At 39.5% G+C, this 18,498-nt stretch overlaps 1 protein-coding gene across 1 annotated transcript in view; it reads left to right on the top strand.

Annotated features, from left to right (window-relative positions):
• Window positions 1–18,498, top strand: part of LOC140655410 (tropomodulin-2) — a 36,814-nt gene that overhangs the window by 1,574 nt on the left and 16,742 nt on the right. The window contains exons 2-3 of the mRNA XM_072869917.1: window positions 8,900–9,089; window positions 10,845–11,001. Of these exons, the coding sequence (XP_072726018.1) occupies window positions 8,964–9,089; window positions 10,845–11,001 (283 nt within the window). The 5' untranslated portion in view covers window positions 8,900–8,963. The remainder of the gene's footprint in view (window positions 1–8,899; window positions 9,090–10,844; window positions 11,002–18,498) is intronic.

The following is an 18,498-nucleotide window of genomic DNA, read 5'->3' as shown; positions in this document are numbered from 1 at the left end:
TCTGCCTTTGCTGTGGTGCTGTATGCTGTGCAGCTCTTAACTGGCTTCCACAATATATATATATTTAAATTTTTACCCCTGTGTAAAAAATGAAGAAGGTTATGTGAGTCATTTTAGTGACTTTGCCAACCTAAATTCCATATGTATCTTTTCTCCCATTCATCTAGCTTGGTTGGATTTGTCTGCACTTAGCCACTAGCCTCTCTCATCTTGACAATCTAAATAATTGTGTCCAAAATGGTGCGCTTTGCTCTCTCATTGCATAACTTTTCTTCCTTCCCAAATTATTATTATTTCCCCTATTTTACAACTTCTGGCAAGCAATGTTTATGCATTTCTGCTGTTATTAATCTGCTCTAGGGGTTTTTTTGTAGCATTCCTAAGTTATTGAATCTCATAGTTTGCCGTCTTCCTGTGATTGAGCATCCTTTTGACAGAGGCTGTGGTGGCTACGCAGGGTTTTGCATTGAGAGGCGCCAGGCAGTGTCCTGTAGCCACGTGTATTTGCACATGGCAGGTTAATACCGGGGTGAATGCACACGTTCTGTTTACTGACCGTAACACACAGGTGTAGGAGTGGCTTCTGTTTAACAGTGGAGTTTGGTCATCGTTATTTGCTGCCACAGAAATCTGTAAACTTATTTTTTAATCCTTCTTTATTAGGATTATTTCAAGGAACAGCTGGGTCTGGAGGTCCAGCTGCCGTCCTAAAATAGGGAAATCTGAGAACAACAGTGGCAAAAATGTAGCATACCGTTTGCTATCTGTTGGCAGCACAGGTGGAACAATGCTTTTGTTAATATTACCCAGTGTCCTTTTTTCCTGTTGATGTTTCTGACTTGTGAAAAACAAACACTAGTGTTGTCTTTTCCAGGGCTGGTCTCATCTATTTTGTTGTAAAAATAAAAAGTCTATTTCCAGGTACAGTTCCTTCTCCTGTTTATTGTTTCAGCTATCAGGATGTGCGCATCACGGATGGTTTCTGGCTTTGGTTTACAGCTACAATGCAAAAAACGTAGGTAGTTATGATGTCTCTGTACATTGGAAGGAGAAAAGACAGCTTAGGAAAGATGCAAAAAGAAGGTTTTTTAGAAGTTATCTAACAGTGATCATTATTAATGATCATAGTTCTGCAGTCAGTAGTATATGCTCTTAACCCAGCCTTTGGTTCTATCATCTCTGCTGTGTTTTCACTTGGTGTATATTGTTCATTTAAAAGATCCACTTAAATGAACGAGACTGTCCATGGAAGAAGGGGCCCATAGCCAAAGGAAAAGCTGTCCAACGCTTGATACTTGGAAGATGGTTCAATTCCTTGTCTTGCCACAGACTTTCCATTTGACCTCGAAGAAGGCATTTCTTTCCTCTGACAGGACAGTGAAGTGGAGAGGCTCTGGGTTGGTGGTGTTTGGTGGTGTTTAAGGCACCACAACAGTTGGTTCCATGTAAACATGATTGATCACTGAGGATACCAGAACCTGGCCTTTGGCTTCCTGAGGATGCCTTTTTACAAAGCTGCACATAATTCATAGCCCAATGTATACGTTGCTTTGCATTCATGGTAGATGTGCTGATGACAAGAACTCCAATTCTTTACACAACACAAAATATGTGAGACTGAACTGGATGAAGACACCATCTTGTAAACGTCACAGCTATCACTGTAACGTGCATGATACAGGAACTGATTCATCCATGTTCAGCTGGGGACCACAGAGCAATGGGCTGCTGTGTCACAAGGCTGGGAGCATGTAAGCTCCGGGGCGGTGCTCACCAAGGGAGGTACAACCTCTTGTTCCAAGGTGACTCAGCACCTGTCTACTGCAGAATCAAACCTGCAGAGTCTGGTAGTTATCAAAAGAGGTTAAAATATCATTGGTGCCCCACAGAAAACATTGAGGCTGTTTTCTTCCAGTTGGATCAAATGGGCACTTACACAACTGATAGTCTCAGTCAGTCGTGATGTTAAGTCTTATCCGAGGGACCATCAGTGAAGCACCACTGGTACAGCTCAGCAGCAGGGTGTTTCTGTTCACGTCAGAGCTGAAGCTTACAGATGAAGAATCATGGGTGGAGCTGCCATTTCATAGTCCATTTTGTCTGTATAAAAAGGCTCTGCTCTCCAGGATTTTCAGCCTAGCACTTCACACCACCCTCAGTTTCAGACAGTAACTATGTTATGTTTTTATTTTAGAAAAGCTAATTAACCTTGCATGGATTTTCAAATAATCACTTAACTTCTAAAGATGGAAGAAACCTACCTTCCAGTTCCACAAAGTTACTGGTTGCAATGAGCAGAAATAGAAGATGGTTGCTTCATTATTTTATAACTAAACTTTACCCCTCTAAAAGCAAGGCGGAAGTCTCTCCCTGCAGGAGACAAGACAGATGGACAGGTCTCTCTCGTCTTTTCCATTTCCTATACTTGACGCATCACGGGAGTGTCAGAGCACCATACACAATACCACTAATATTTGTAACGCTTAGGTTTTGTTCTGTCATCCTCTTCCTGTAGGTAGGAACTGAGTGATTTAAAGGTTACTTTTTAAAAATAAGACTGGCTTAAATCATCATATGATCACTGCATAATTAGTCATAATTTTTGTATAGAAACAAGTCTAGTGGTTGTGATCTAAAAATATTGACGATACCCAGAAACAAGTTATAAATCCATCAGGCATTGTAGAGAAATCTACTTCCTTCCCAGGACTTAGTTTCATGTTTTGAATGGTTATGAATATGAAACCACTAATGTTATTTTAGAAACAATCAGAAATTAGTTATTATATAACTTTATTCTGCATCAGTGGGGGAGGCATTAATGTTTCACCTTTCTTTAATCACCAGTGAAAAAGCTTTCATGTTATCTGAATCAAAGGGAGTACATCCCTTTATATCTTTATAAATAAAGGTACATTTGCATAGATAATTTTGCAATATACATGATGGTTATTTTCTTACAAAGGGTATGATTGAACTCCCACTAAAGTGAATTGATGTCTTGCATTTTATTTGCATAGGAGTTGTCAATCCCTCAGTAAAGAAGAAAACTGTAATGTAAACTACAGAGTGGCATAAGCATTACCAAGGTTCAGAAAGGCTCATCCAATTATGAAGTAGAGTTTCTGATCACTGAATGATTATCCTAAAGGTTCAGGCCTAGTCTAATATTAGGACAACATAATTGTTAATTATTTACCAGTCTCTATATGGGATTAAACCAGTTGCTAGGAACAGAACATGAAATAACCCTACATTAACCCTGGAGAAAAATAGCGTTTTAAGCATACAGGGATTTTTAGAGATTCTTTGCCTACAGTATGACAAAAGATGACAAACTGGGCTGGGAATAGAAGAGGTTTGGCCACGTCATTACTCGCCCAGAGCCAGCCCTGAGCTCAGTGCCATCTGCAGCCAAGAGCGCTCCCCACCAGACCCAGTAACACCCTCTCAAAGGACCCATTCTATAAATCCTTAAACCGGTTATTCATTTTGATCCACCGAGTGATCATGCTGTGTCCTGGATGGAAAGGGTTAGACAAGGTGACTAAACCAGAGAATTTCAGTGCTCCTTATGTCGTGAGTTCTTCAGAAGTTTTTTTGGGAAAATGGGCAGAAAAGTTGGGGGATTCTAGAAGACCAAATCCTTTTCTACAGATATCTCTTCCATTTTCTACCTATGTGAGTTTCTTTCACATGTCTACTGTCTCTATCTACATCAGGACCTGTAGCTAATACCATTTGCATCATACACACAAAAAAACCCAGTTTCATAATGCTTCACTATATGTTCCTATCATACTTCTGCGCTGTGCTGGCCCTAATGCATCCTGTCTAGCTTTTCTGAGATTTCTGAACCTCCTAGTTCAAAACCAAGAAGCAATTTTGTACCACAAAACATGATCTCTGAGTATACATCTCCCATATGTTCATGGTTAGAAAGTACATACTGGTCCTGCTTTTTAAGTATAAAAATAAAAAAGGACCCTTATTTATATGTCCAATAATTAAGTATTTCTCAATTTTTTTTTCTTTAAGTTTGAGTTTTGAACATCTCAGCCTTATTTTTCATAGCAGTTCCTGGACAGCAGAGAGGTCCCGTGTCTGGCATTGGATTAAGTGTATTGGTGGGAGCACTCCATTGCCTGGATGGTGCGGGACAATCACCCTCCTTCTACTGAGCATCTGCTTGTGTTGCACAAACATGGCTCTTACGCATAATGGCCCCAATCCTATTTATTTGGTCCAGTATCAATTTAACTTGGGATTTATTCCACCTGTTTCTTATTTTCATGTTTAGCTACTTGAGCCCATTTAAAGAAAGGGAAGAATTTTTCCACATTGACAGATCAGTTTCACAGCTATTTTTCAAAACACAAATATCCACCACTGTGGATACGGAGATAGTTTAAAATAGATCGTGCATCAGAATTTCCTTTCTAAACATCAGTTGCCATGATTTGGAAAGGAAAAATGAGGACACTTTCTCAAATCTGATTATAAAAAAAGATTTTTTTTCTATAAAAATGCAAAGGACTCTATTGGATTATTTCCCATTCAGCACATCTCTTTTTACATAATAAATGCACATTGCCATGCAGCTTCATTCTTAGCTTGTACCCACTATCAAAAGCTAGAAATTCACATTGTCTGTATCACAGTATTCTCATCTCTACAGGACCCCAGAGACATTATGTTTTTCTAGGTGTATAGCCTGTGTTTTAAACAGCATGAGTGACCTGATGTGCCTTTGTAGCTGCTGGTCCATAGAAGGTTCTACAGTTCAGGTTGTTCCAACACTTCTCAAGGGATCCAAGCAAATGCGAGTGGGACCTCTCTGACATCTAACAGTAATTCAGCGGAGGACTGATTCCATCTCAGAAAGAAATACCTGTATCAGCAGTAGAAAATTACGACAGTATTATGGTATCAGCAGAAACTACAGCCTAGCTACTCTAGAAAACCTTTTCAGTAGTGTATAAGGATTATAACCAAAAAGTACTTATGGAACACAGCAAAGTATGGAGGAGTTGTAGCACAGCAGGTGTTGACTACATAGAGCAATAATGATTTTATGCAGGCTGACTAATGACACCCTTTTTGTCTTTGAAAACGTATTTTGAATCCTGATGTTGACAGGCATGGGTGAAAAAGCTGCCCCAAATAAAACAGAAGTATGTATTTCTTTAGAAGGAATCAAAGATAAAAATATAGCAATGGAGTCTTTGAAGCTCACTGTGCAACATCTGTGCTCCACAACGATTTAAAAGTAGTACATGGTTAGCAGAAGTGCTACCTCTTACAGCCCTGCATCAGCATAGGTCTCACCTCTTGGGCATCTAACAGCATGCTTTGCTGTTTAACAGCGGGTATTTGAGCCCATGGCAAACTGTGATGCTCCGTATTGAAACTAAATGGAAAAAAACAAATGGGATTTGTGCTCCTCCGCTCCTTACTCTCCTTGTTCACTCTTCCCTGTAAGTTTGAAGGGAAACTCCATAGTCTTACCCATGGTCCCTCATTCGTCCCTCATGCAGTGTAACGTTCAGCATAGTGCCTCTGCAATTGGATTGAACATCTCCTTTCTACTGTGTGACACTTGATCTGCTTTTGTACGCTCAAAATAACAGTAGCTAGGAGCTGTTGGTTAGTTACAATTGTTATTTTAACTGATTAAAGTTTGGAGTATGTTGGATTGTATGTTTGGATTCATACAGTAATCATAACAAAGAAAATCCAGTGCATATAATCTGTAAAAAGTGAACAGTATATGTATGCTCAGAAAAGACAAACCACAATAAGAAGCAGCACAGACAGCTTATGACTCTGTTTATATAGACAAAATTAACAGTACGAAATCCAATTAGGAAGGTGGAGATCATAATAATCACATTAGACAGCAATTTCCAGAGTATGTGAACTCAAGACTTCAGCATTTCCTTCCCAGACTGAATGATGCTGAATGGTTAGATTTATCTGCGTTTCCGATAATGTAATTGTGGTGAAAGGTCAATAGAGAGCATAAAGCTGGAACATGAACGATAGGCGTTTCAGTGGAGCTTTCACTAGCCTTTACAGCAGGGTGCGAGCTCCAGAAAAGCTTTACTACTTACAGGGATTGTGGACAAAGAAATTCCATAAGCAGTGTCTTTTGCTTTTGTTCAGCCACTGAAGAGTAAGATTCAGATGTGAAAGAGAAAATGTCAAGGAAATTTCTGTTGCAAATGTATGCACGCAAGAAAAGCGTGATTTCAAGCTTTTCCATGCACCACTAATCTAACAAGGGTTATCCAACATAGTGCTTCATGCCACGAGAGAAGTTACACTGATACATCTTTAATATCTGGGTTTATATTTCTCTTTGGGTATCCTTGCTGCATATGGTCAAATATCTTGTCTCCCTAATAATTAAAAGGAAACAGTTACAATATTGAAAACTGTCACATGTTGAAAAGTGTGTCCTGGCATGTCTTCCCTTTATGGCTAAGCACTTAAGTAATTCACAAAGAAATCAAAAACTTCTGGTACACACAAATCATACTCTGCAGTAATTACCCATTAGCACTTGGATTCAACTTTGCAAACCTTTTCACAAAAGCCAAGACATACATGGTCTTGCTGATATCAGTAAAACAAGTCTTAGCTGTGTTCCCTGATGGGAATCCATGCAACGCCATACAACCGAGGGAGAGGTACTGGTACCAGGCATCCTGCGCAACCAAAGTGCTGAATCTCAGCCAGGGAAACTGTTATGTACTCTTACCAGTTACTTTTCTAACAATATTTAATTAACCTAACCTCGGATTACATTGCTGTCTTTTCCAGGGATGCAATTAAACTCTAGTAATATAACCATTTCAACTGTTAAATAGAGTTTTAAAAAGCTCTAATCCCCTCAAAGAAATTTTTCAGCCCAGTTAATGACTGCTAGCTGAAATGTTACATTTTTAATGAGTTTATCCAAAGAAACTTAGAGAAGGTGCCTGCTGCCTCAGTACAGAAATGTTGTACTGCAGCTGAATTTGTTTTTACAGTTTAAACAAATATACTTTTCACTTTTAAATACAATGCTTTCATTATTTAACAAGTAGTTTTGGTAACAAATTGTATCAATTAAACGTATGTAGAACTAGTGTTCTCTTTAAGCACCAAGTACACAAAAACATTAGCTATTTTGGACTTTTTTTTGCCAAAATACCTCTCACATATGACAGAATTTTGATAATATAAGAATTTTGCACAACTGCTGTAACTTTGTGAAACATCAGATGCTAACTTCCTGAAAGAAACTCGCAATTTAAAGAACAGTTGAATTCTACCATGACATTTGGAATGGCTTGACGATGATGTCATGCTATGCAAACAGGGACAACACATAGAGCAGTAATAAGGAAAAAAATGAGACTGTATAGGGGAAATAATGCTTTTTCTTGGAAGAGGATGTTTAAGTGTTTCAAGTCAAGGCTTATCATGCCTTGCAGTATTCATAGAATTCCAGATTGTTCAAATTTGTAATTCTACTCATTATTCTCTTCCCTGTCTATAGGTTGCTGATTTCTAGTCTTTCCGATAAATAGAAAAATGAGATATGTTTTAATATTTAGTATTTTAATAATGAAACTCTAAGTAATGCAACACTTTCATTTGGATTTTGAATAAAAGAAAAATAAAGATCAGGCTTCCAGCTCATATGAAGAGCAACAGAACCCACATGGATTTTGTTAGCTTATGACAAGTAAGGACCTGGCCAAAGGAAATCAGAGTTTGGGTTGATACATAAGGCAGATGTAGGTGCCAGTTGGCTGGTTTCCATATCAAGCATAACTTTGAAATTTGTGAATGCAAAAGCTCAGCTGTAAAACTGCACAGCTAGCTGTGTAATTCGGAGAGCTCTGGTGCTGGTGTGGGAAACTGGGCAGACTTGGGAGGGCCTGGAGCACAATTAAAGTCCCCAGCTAATGCTGTGTCTGATCATACATTCATTCTCCTCCACTCCATCCATTTACAAGCAGATTCTGGCCCTAGGATTGGTTCTGGAGAGGAAAAAAAGAGCGAGTAAAGACAGAGAGTCCTTCATCATATGACAAATTATATGACAATGACTGTTGGGGCCATGCAAATGACACTTTCTTGTTACTGATCAATTGGGATCATCTAACAATGAACCACATTCAAGTTTTAAAACTTAAAGAATTTGTGAAATACTACACCCTTTTTTTTTCATGACCGTGTTTTGAATGCCTGCAGGTGCCCCATGCAGCAGACTAATTTACAGATGAACTTTTGAGCTGTAAGTAGCATAACCCCACTGCAAGAATTATTTTGATGATAAGTGCTATCATTTGTAGCCAAAAATTTTGAAATAAGACTACCAGCCAGCATACTTTAAAGCTGCTGAGGTAACCAGAATGTACCAAAAAGCCAGCCAAGACGGTGTGGGTAAGCTTTCAGCCATCAGCAAAGCTGGGATAAGATAGAATACCTCAAGGCATAACATTTTGTTTCTTATTTGTCAGTGTTGGACTGTTGTCTGTGACTACCACTTGCCTCTCCCTTTAGTGAAAAGAACAAGCAGATACTGCTGTTACTAAGCAAATTAAATAAAACAGATTTATCTCTATGGAAAAGGATAAGTTCCCAACGTTTTTTCTTATCTACGTCTCAAAGCTTCTCTTTGTCGCTGCACCCATGAGGCTCCCAAGCGTACCATACCTTTCCTTGCTATCCCTTGACTACTGCTGCACAGGCAGCCCCAGCACTTCCCACACCCCCTCTGCTGAGCCAGGACATCTTGCTGCTTTGTTTTCATTAATAAAGTGTAAATGTGACTCTCAGCATGCAGGCTCTTTAGGACTATATCAGCTAAATGGAGATACTCATAATGCTTTATTGTTAACAGTGAGTGAAGCCCAAGAAGCTGAAGTCTTGAAGAGCAGCACCAGTCAAGCAGTGCAGCAGGAGCCATGTCTCTGCCCTTCCGAAAAGAGTTGGAGAAATATAAGAATATCAATGAAGATGAAATACTCAGCAAGCTCTCGGAGGATGAACTGAAACAGCTAGAGCATGTTCTTGATGACCTGGATCCTGAGGTTAGTAATGGGGGCTGAGGGGGGTCATAGTTCAGAAGCTATTATAAATGCCACTTACAGCACCTTTTTTAATTTGTATTCTGTTACAATAGAGGCAGTGTACCCTAAAGGATGAGCAGCTCAGCTAGGGACATTTTGGTTTTATTCCTGCTGTGATGTGCCGCTTGCTTTTGTACAAGCGTGCCCTTTCTCTATCCCTCGTCTGTTTAGACACGAGCTTGTCTGCAATCTAAATCTTTAATCATGTTTGTACACTGCAGCACGATGAGAAGCTTTTTATGGCTGCTATTTCTGAGCACAGCAATAAACAAACAAACATAATGTGTATTTGTGAAGATCACATCTTTCGAACTTCTGAAATCTGTCGACTATGTCATTCAGCACAGATATTTTTAGCTGAAGAGAATATATTTAGGCATGATTAAGAAAAATAAGATTCAGCTACACAACTGTCATTTTGTAGAGAGCAAGGATAATTTGGATATTTGAAGACACTCTCACAAAGAATTTAAAGATCTCTGGCCTGGGAACTGCTCAGTCCTACAATAACAAGGTTACAGTCACAAGTGTGCTGGTACTGTACCTACCCCAAAGCCTTCCAAGCTGATGTAGGAGTTTGAAAACTGGCAGGTAAACTGGCAGATGAAATCCATTCACTCTGGAGACAAAATACATTTGAAAAAACACAATAGATTTATAACTTCTAGTTCTATAGCACAAATTTACCTGGAAATTAAGGGTGGGCTTTACTGTTCTCTCCCTCCATGTTGCCACCTCCCTCACTACTACCACTTCTGCAGTGCATTTTCTGGTATTTTCAAGTATCTGGCATCTCAAATGGAGATACAGAACATTCAACAACAAAAAAGCCATGATGCATTTGTAATCAAGCTACATATCATATGTAAGGTAAATTTGTAGCACTCTGGGCACGTCTGTGCATGCACAGATAAAATGTCTAGTGACTTGAGTTCACTGGATGTGCTCAGGATTCACTGGATATTTGACGTGGATCGGATTCACTGTGCATGTTCTGGTCGACGATGAAGTGTTTCTGCAGTACTCTGGGGCATCTTCAATGCTTTGGCTTTACTGCACATGCCCTGCAAAGTCCATGTACCTGTATTCCTTACTGAGATTTCCTGGACCGAAATGTGGGAGCCTTAGGCATCTTCCTATATTATGGGATGCAGCTGCAATCACATGGTCACACAGCTACATGTTTAAAGAGGGGCTTCATCTGCTTGCTTCCTGCATACTCGAAATAGCTGAAGTCCACATAATGCACCAGTTACTTTCTGTGCGTGCCATTCATTTCTGAAGTCCAAGAGACATCTGCATTAGAATGAAAGGAATTTTTGAAAAATGAAAAGAGAGAGAGAAAAATGGGGAGGAAAAAGAATAAATTAAGATAAGAAAATGTATAGAAAACTTACTGTGGTCTATTTACCTGTACTGCAGACTCTGGTTATAATATGTGTAACACAAAGGGCTCTGATCTTGCTCAGTTCTTTGGTGCTGTGATTGTAAATACAGTTAATAAAAATATTAATAGGTGGTACAATCAAGAAGTCTGGAAGATATACTGGGTTTAGTGGTTACATTCAGGTGATGTGTGTTATTGCTGTCATCAAAGAGCATTACGCAAAGTAACATGCAAAGACTGGTTTCACTTAAAAAACAACATTGAAATGAATTTTGGAACACTATATGAAATCGCCTCATCTCCTTTACATGCATCCCTCTCTTTTACAGAACGCCTTGCTTCCAGCAGGATTTCGGCAAAAGGACCAGACCACTAAACCTGCCACAGGCCCTTTCGACAGAGAACGCCTGCTCTCGTACTTGGAGAAGCAAGCACTTGAGCACAAAGACAGAGAAGACTTTGTACCATTTACAGGGGAAAAGAAAGGTACCGTCCGTCTTCGTGTCGGTGTTGAGTAATGGACTGCCTGAGCACAGGCATCCACCACTGCCTGGCCTTTTTGTGGCATATGCTGCGACAAAAGAGGTGGAGGCTGTTACTGTGCAGGTTGAAGCTCAGGAGTCAGATCTAGAGCTGCTGTAGCAGGAGATGAAGTGGTGGTTTTATCTGCCACGTAGTGGTCTGCCTTGCTACTCTGGAGTTAGAATTGCATGTTTAATCAGGCCCGTTGGTGGGTATGGGAACACACGAACGCCAGTCCAGCAAAGGGCTCAGTCAGCAGCTCCCAGATCAGCAAAAACCTCTATCTGCAGTCAAGGGTGGACAAACGTGGCCTCGCTAACCTCACTGGGACCATTCCCACATTAAGCATTAGGCCCATGCGAGAGTACTGTAGTGGGGGAGGTGTTTAGGAGGAAACGTATTAAATGCCTTTCTAACTAAGTATTGCCTATAATTGCTGTAAGTAATAGCTTAGGGAATACACTTACAAAAAATAAGTATTTTTCCACTTGTTTACTAGCACATCTGGCAATGCTATTTATGCAGTTTCTCTGCTTCCCCTTGTCCTACAGCTACAGGAAAAGAAGGGAAAAACAGGAAAATCTAATTCTAATCATTCAAACATTGGTAGGGTAACCTTAGGGCAGAAACAGTCATATTTTTAGGTGAGCAATGTTCCTTTAGCACCATTATCTCCTTTTCCTCATTTACATACAGCAGATAAAAATGCCTACCTCCAGCCACCTCTTCATTCAAGAAGGAACTTATCATGTCTGGGTCCATTTTTGACCATCTGATGAATTTGCCATTATTTCAATGGGACCTGCTTTAAGGGAAAGCAGATATTTCAAGAAAGTCAAGTGCAACATTTTTTACCTTATGTATCATTATCAAAGATATAAAATGTTATTTGCAGGCCAAGAGTTGTTACTGTCATTACATTTTGTTCTAATTCTTTGAAACAATGGTTTTAGACAAACAAGACAGTTTTCAGCTCGATCTGATCGATGTGTTATTTTATCATGCAGCATATTCTTTTAAGCTACTTTTTCCTCCCTCATATCTTGTGCTTAATGCTATTCACAGGGTTGACACTGAGCCCACTGAAATGCAGTGACACTGCAGTGATCCTGCTGGTAGCAGGAGCGATCAAGCACACACTGTACAGAAAAGAAAACAGTTTATTTTATTATGGATTTATTATCAATTGTTTCCCTTTTCCAGTCTCCTACACACTGCAGTGTTACCTGTACAAGTTACCACTTGCAGGTCTCTGCATATTTATACCAACACCTTCAGTCAGGTCTCACCTTACTGATATTTACTGACTTAGGGCTAAGACTTTGCATTTTGCACTGTAGTCATGCCTGAGATCTCCAAACGTGCCTGAAACGTAAGTACACAAAAAACCAGCAGTGCATGGAATTGCATATAGCCGTAGGACTGGCACTTGATCTGTACAAAACTAATCTCTGCATTGTCCGTGACAGTGTTATTGTATGCACTGGCCTGTTTATTCTATTTCAGTTTTCTTCTGATGAGGCTACAGCAGTAGTATTCCTACATTCACTTCCAGATGCCCTTAAAGTGCTTATTAGCACTGCTTATTAATTCCTGGTGTCTCTGGCATGGAAATATCACTGCTTTACGAACACAAATAACCACACATGTCACTTTTTCTTCAGCACAAAGTTAATTCAGCCATGCTAGCATTTAAAACTATTCTTATTTTGTTTTTTGATTCACTGTGATCATTTACTTCAAAATTACAATTTTAAGAATTATCACAATTACAAGGTTATGACAGCATTTTAGGCTAAGGGAATTATTCCCTTGATTTCTCCTGTTCCTTGTACAACACCAGTTCCTGACAAAATCTTCAGTATCGGCTTTAGCAGATTAAGTCAAATGAAAACAACCACATGTTCTGTGATTTCTGCAGTCATTTTACAATTATAATCTAAACACAAAGAATTCTTCTGAATTTTCTTTGAAGTCAAAGGCCAAATACCATGAAAATACCCTTTGTTTCTTTGTTAACATTCAAAATAACTGAATCTGAGATCTGTACATCCGATGAGGTCCAGTACCTTGACAACTGAGAACTGGATGAACAGCACAGTGTCATTTTTGTGCTGCTTTAAGGGAACTGGCTTTGAGAAAGAACCTGTTTATTTTGAGCTTGATCCCCTATTGGTACTTGCATCTCTCTTCTGCCCCCGACTTGGCAGGAGGTGTCCTACAGAAAGACGACCAGACTTCAAGCACTGGGTTTCTCTGTCTCCTTTTCTTGTTCTCCTTCCCCCTTGCTCTGCACTGCAAAGACTTCATGCAGAATCTGAGCCTTATAAAACATGATTGAGATCTCCATCTGCCAAATGTACTGAAATCTTCCGATGAATTGTATGATAATTCTGCTAATTGGGTGAATCTGGTGAAACATGATGAATGTCACGTAAAGGCCATGCGTGGCTGGCTCTGGATCTTAGAATCCATGCTTGTAACTGCGGCATTACTTATTTTGACCAACTGGATTGAAGAGACAATAACAGAATGACTATTAAAATATTAATGACTTGATTTTCATTTATACTAAGATATTTTCTGTGCAAGGAAATAAAGCAATCCTGCAAAGACATCTCCAAGATATGACACTACATGCTAGATTTAAAGTCACTTTAATTAGAGAATAATTAGTATTCTTCCAAAGCTTTGTAATTAGTTCAGGATAAATAATTTACGTTTCTAAAATATGTGCTCAAAAGAAACTAAAGAAGAATATCTCTTGAGGAAAAGCTTATTCTTCACCTTCTGCATGTTGATGGTCTCTAAGGTGTATTTACAGATTAGTAAATATTTATATGATTATGTTATATAGATGCCTGTTAAATGATTTCTTTACATTATAGCAGTGCTATAATGTAGCCACCCTGTAAATAGTCCCCAGTTAATTTTACACTAATTCTGCTAGTTAAAAATTAAGGTCTGAGGCAGCTCCAAAATGCATCCAGTTGTGTATAATTAGAAATGGGAGGTGTTGATGTCAATGTGCCATTTGGCACTATTTACCTCCTGAGAATATTTGTGTGTCAGTAGGATTAGAATATGTCAAGTGTTGTTTAAGCTTTTGTCACTGTTTTGTACTTTGATATTTTTCTGCTACTGGGAAAGCATTTATTTTTTCAAATTTAGGAAGAGGGATGCTTCTACCAGATGTTAAGTGACATTTCTACCAGTTCCTATGTTTATCATGCAAAGCTGATACTGACTTGAAAATTCAGTGATGAGCCGAAAAGAAGGTGACATTTAAAATATCCTCCTTCCAGAATAGTCTGTGATACATCATTATTGTTTATCTAGTGTCTCTGCCTCTCTTTTTTTATGTTAATGTTTTATTGGAGAGTCCTTGACCAAAAAGCAATACCAAATAGCTGCTGAAGGACAAAATGCAGTTGCCTGTGTTGGTCTCTATAAGCTGAACACAACCATCGGGTTTTGATTGTGCTAGCAAACAAGCCAAAACAAATTCCAGAGCTGGCGGGGATATTCAGAGTGGTTAAAACAAAGGAAGTGTTAAATGAGAGCTCAAGGTGGGGGGCTGGTCGTGCAGGGAATTGCCTTGTTTTTGATTGTAATTGTGGTTTTGAGAGGTTGGAAATGTTTGGCAAAAACAATCAAACGTATGTCATGCATTAGGGTTTTGGCCCTCTGCCATACTTCAGCTTGTTAATGTACTACATTAATTGCTGTACAAAAAGAAGGTTTTAAGCCTGTATGGGATAGCTCTCAAATTTCAAGGAAAACCCAAGTCTTGTGCTGAACGAGGGCCAGAACGGTCACAGCCTGACAGGCGCACACCCAAAGTGGCCACCAAGCAATTTTTTCAGACCGCTTTACCCCACATCCTCCCTAGCCCAAGTCAGGGGCGGGTGCTTCATTTGAATGTCCCCGTGGCGAGTGTTTGCTCCCACTGTGATATGCAGCGATCTGTTGGAACAGGAACTGTTGTGCAGCACAGCTGTTAAGCAGCCATTCCCACAAACAGAGGGTTCGTTATTAATGAGCAATGGAGGTATAGGGAATTAGGGCTAATAATTGTAGCCATAGCGATTGGCAGTTTGTAAGTGTTTATTTTATGTGGTTTTGGATTAGTTCCTACTTAGGATAGAATTCTAGAAATCCTTACATAGAACCTGATAAACTACAGAAGTTACTTAGACTGACCCACTGCATTTAACACATATAGCTGGAACAGCTGGTTTTCACACTTAGATCACTGCGAAGCCTTTTCTGTATAATTTTCAAGTTCATGAAAGGTCCAGGAATAAAAAGAAGAGGTGGAGAAAGTAAAGGGCAGTGCAGGCACAAAATATTAAAGAGCAATGTCAATGCTGCATGTTTTCTTTTACCAATTGTGGTATGTACATCTGATCTCGGTTAAGATCTGAGTACTACTGTAATGCAAACATAAACTATTAACATTTCTGTTTCTGCTTTGTTGCAGTGGTTCTCTTAACTACATGACACTAATGAAACATAACTGAAAAAAGTTCTGTTGTTGTGAAATATCATTAGACATGAAAAGCTGGCCATGCCATTTTTAATTGCTATAAGGATTGCTGGTTCAACCCATCACCACTATCCCTGTTTTCTACAAGGTCTTCCATTCCTTGCCAAACCATTTCATTTTGGATCCGATCCAGTTCTCATCAGAGTCATGGAAAAACTCCAGTGGATTGGGCTATTATTATTTGTGGCTGGAAAGGGAAGGGGAACATGCTTGTATGTGACTAAATTCTAACATTTTTAGCCAACTGATAAAAGGGAAAGGGAAGAAACCAGAGAGCTCCGGCCAAACCCGTTTTCAGTTGCTCTGGCAGAGACCATCTATCTTGCATGTTGTGCTGTGCCAAGCAGAGTATCAATACGCAGCACCAGTAATAACGACAGTAATTTTCAGAAGGTCAAAGTATTAGAGTAGATGCTAATGAGTTCCAATCCAGTTTCTCTAACAGACTCTATATTAAAAAGTGAGGGTTTAGTTTAGAGATACGGTATCTTTCTTGGATTGACAAAGGCAGTCTCTTCACTCCCAATGCTGAAATGGTTTGTTTAAATTTTTGCCACCTTCTTCCTGTTCTTCAAGGCTTAAATTTAGAACCAACGTTTGTCTCATAAAGCATTGAAAGTGCTGCAGTTGCTGTCAGTAATGCCTCTAGCCAGTGCCTTTCACTGCTTGCTTTTGTTAGACCCTGTTTTAGTTGCTCATGACTTTGCCAAACTCACACAGTTCACGCTGAAATTTCCCATGCTGAGAGTCTGCCTCGGGCTGAATTTTTGGAAAGTGTCAGCAAAAAGGACTCAGCTGTTTCCAAGAACAAGATTAGGAGAAAACACATTGTTTTAGCCATCTAAAGTAAATTTTTCCAGCTGTTTTTTTATGAGCTGCAGTGCCTCCATGCTTTGAAGAGGGGACTTGAAATGTATGCCCTTTGCAATCCCCAGGGAGATAAACTTGAATTTGGCATCTTCAAAATATTGTACTTGCTTGTACATCCAGTTTGTTATAGTGTTCTCCAAATATTCCCCCTGCAGTGAGTATTAGTCATGTCCTTGGTGCTTCTGCCTGCGTGTGCAGACAGCACATGTGACAGCACAGCAGCGCCCGGAGAGACCCGGCATGGTCGGCTGGAGGGTGCGTGGGCTCTGCTGGATGCTCTTCAGAATTGCTCATCTGAGAGACCACTGGCACACCAGGCACCAGGGCAAGGGGCCTCCCTCCTGCTCTGACAGTGTTCCCCTCACTTTGGAAGGGCACTGTAAGGGAGAAAAAAGAGTAAAGAGCCAGCAGAGAGGCTGGTACAGAGAGGTAGAGGGACTGGGTTTTGAGGAGCTGTATGAATCTATTCAGGATGAAGGACTAGATGTGGCAGCTCTGGGGAAAGGACCTGTAGAAGAGAACAGTGGTAAGGAAGAGAGGGCAGAGGGAAAGGAGGTGGTGGGAAGGGTCAGGATTCGAAGATGTGCAAAACCAGGAGACACAGGGGATGGGGAAGGCACGGGGGGCAATGAGGAAAGGAACAGAAGAGAAGGAGATGCGGGATGGGAGAAAAGAGGCCAGAGAGGAACATAACTAGTGTGGCATCTGGCTCTGCCCAAGTTTCAGGGTTCTTTGATGTCCCTGAGAACCTGAAGCCCAGCAGCAGAGCTTGACTCTCTTCCTCCTCTGCTGCCATTCCACATCAGATGTAAGAAAGAGCTTTCTGCTACTGTTGGTGAAGTGGGTTAATCCACGTGGTAATCCAGAGGACAGCTGTAGGACTACAGGGACCCTAACTGTTGTGATAACCCATGTGATTCTGGGCTTACTTCTGTTTTAAAGATTACAGGTTGGCTTTTGTCTATTTTTATTTGAGAAAGTATACTTTTCAGAAGAATTCTTTAAGGGGTATCGCTAAGGTGGCAGAATCACAGCACGCTGATCAAAGTCAAAGATGCTGGTGCTTTTATGTCACTCTTTGTGTATATGCACAATAGATTTAATAACTTTGGAAAGCTTAACTTTGCAACCTTCCCATTCCATTATCATAATTTTTAAGGCATAGGATATGCAGACGCTAATCCAAGAGTAACAGCGCAGCAGCAATTATGATACTGCATTTTAATTACTACTGGCTTTCAGCTTCACACTTATTTGAATTTGGCCTGTTTTCTTCTTCATAATACAAATCTATTTATTCCTTGTAAGAACTAATTTAGCTCCATTTTCATAGAATATTTGTAGGGAGGAGTTTAAGTAAGCCTCAAAAAGAAAAGAATAGTGCAAAATGGAAAAAGTGAATCAGGTGCCTGTGATTTATGCAAGGCAGATTTGCAAGATTATTGAATCTCAATTCTAAGGTCACTGTAGCATTTTGTAGTTGAGAATAAACAGGCACTCACTGTAGTCAGTGATTCACTGAAAAGTAAGAAGTAGTAAGTGTAACCAGATATTTTCTTGAAAGTACAATAATCTGATCTACAGTTTATAGGAAAAGAAAGTGCATTATTGTTTTACAATTATGGCAGAAAATGCATTTGTATTATAAAATTAACTATCCTTAATAAAGCTGATTTTAAATAAAAGGACATTTTTACAGCTAATATAAATGGGCTTATTTCCCATTGCTCCGTGCTTTGTTGAGTTTTGGCTTGTACAATTTTGGCTTGTACAAGGTGGGCATAAATACTAAGTATGTATACTAAATAAAAACAGTGGCAATTTATATTTATTCACAAAAGTCTAATGACATAAGAAGGATGGCAGAGAGAAGACATGGCAGAAATGATGTTCCAAATGCTGTAAACTATAAATGAAGATGAAATCCTCAAAATGTTTTTTAGATTGGACACACTAGTAAAATCCTACCAACTATGCTATTCAAATTCCTTTTTTTCCCCTTATATAACAATAACCAAATAAACTTACTTCAGGAAAATACA

This window comes from Ciconia boyciana, chromosome 8, assembly GCF_034638445.1.
Source record: "Ciconia boyciana chromosome 8, ASM3463844v1, whole genome shotgun sequence".
In the NCBI taxonomy this organism is placed as follows: domain Eukaryota; kingdom Metazoa; phylum Chordata; class Aves; order Ciconiiformes; family Ciconiidae; genus Ciconia; species Ciconia boyciana.
The sequence above is the reverse complement of the archived record's forward strand: the minus strand, read 5'-3'. Positions and strand labels throughout refer to the sequence as shown.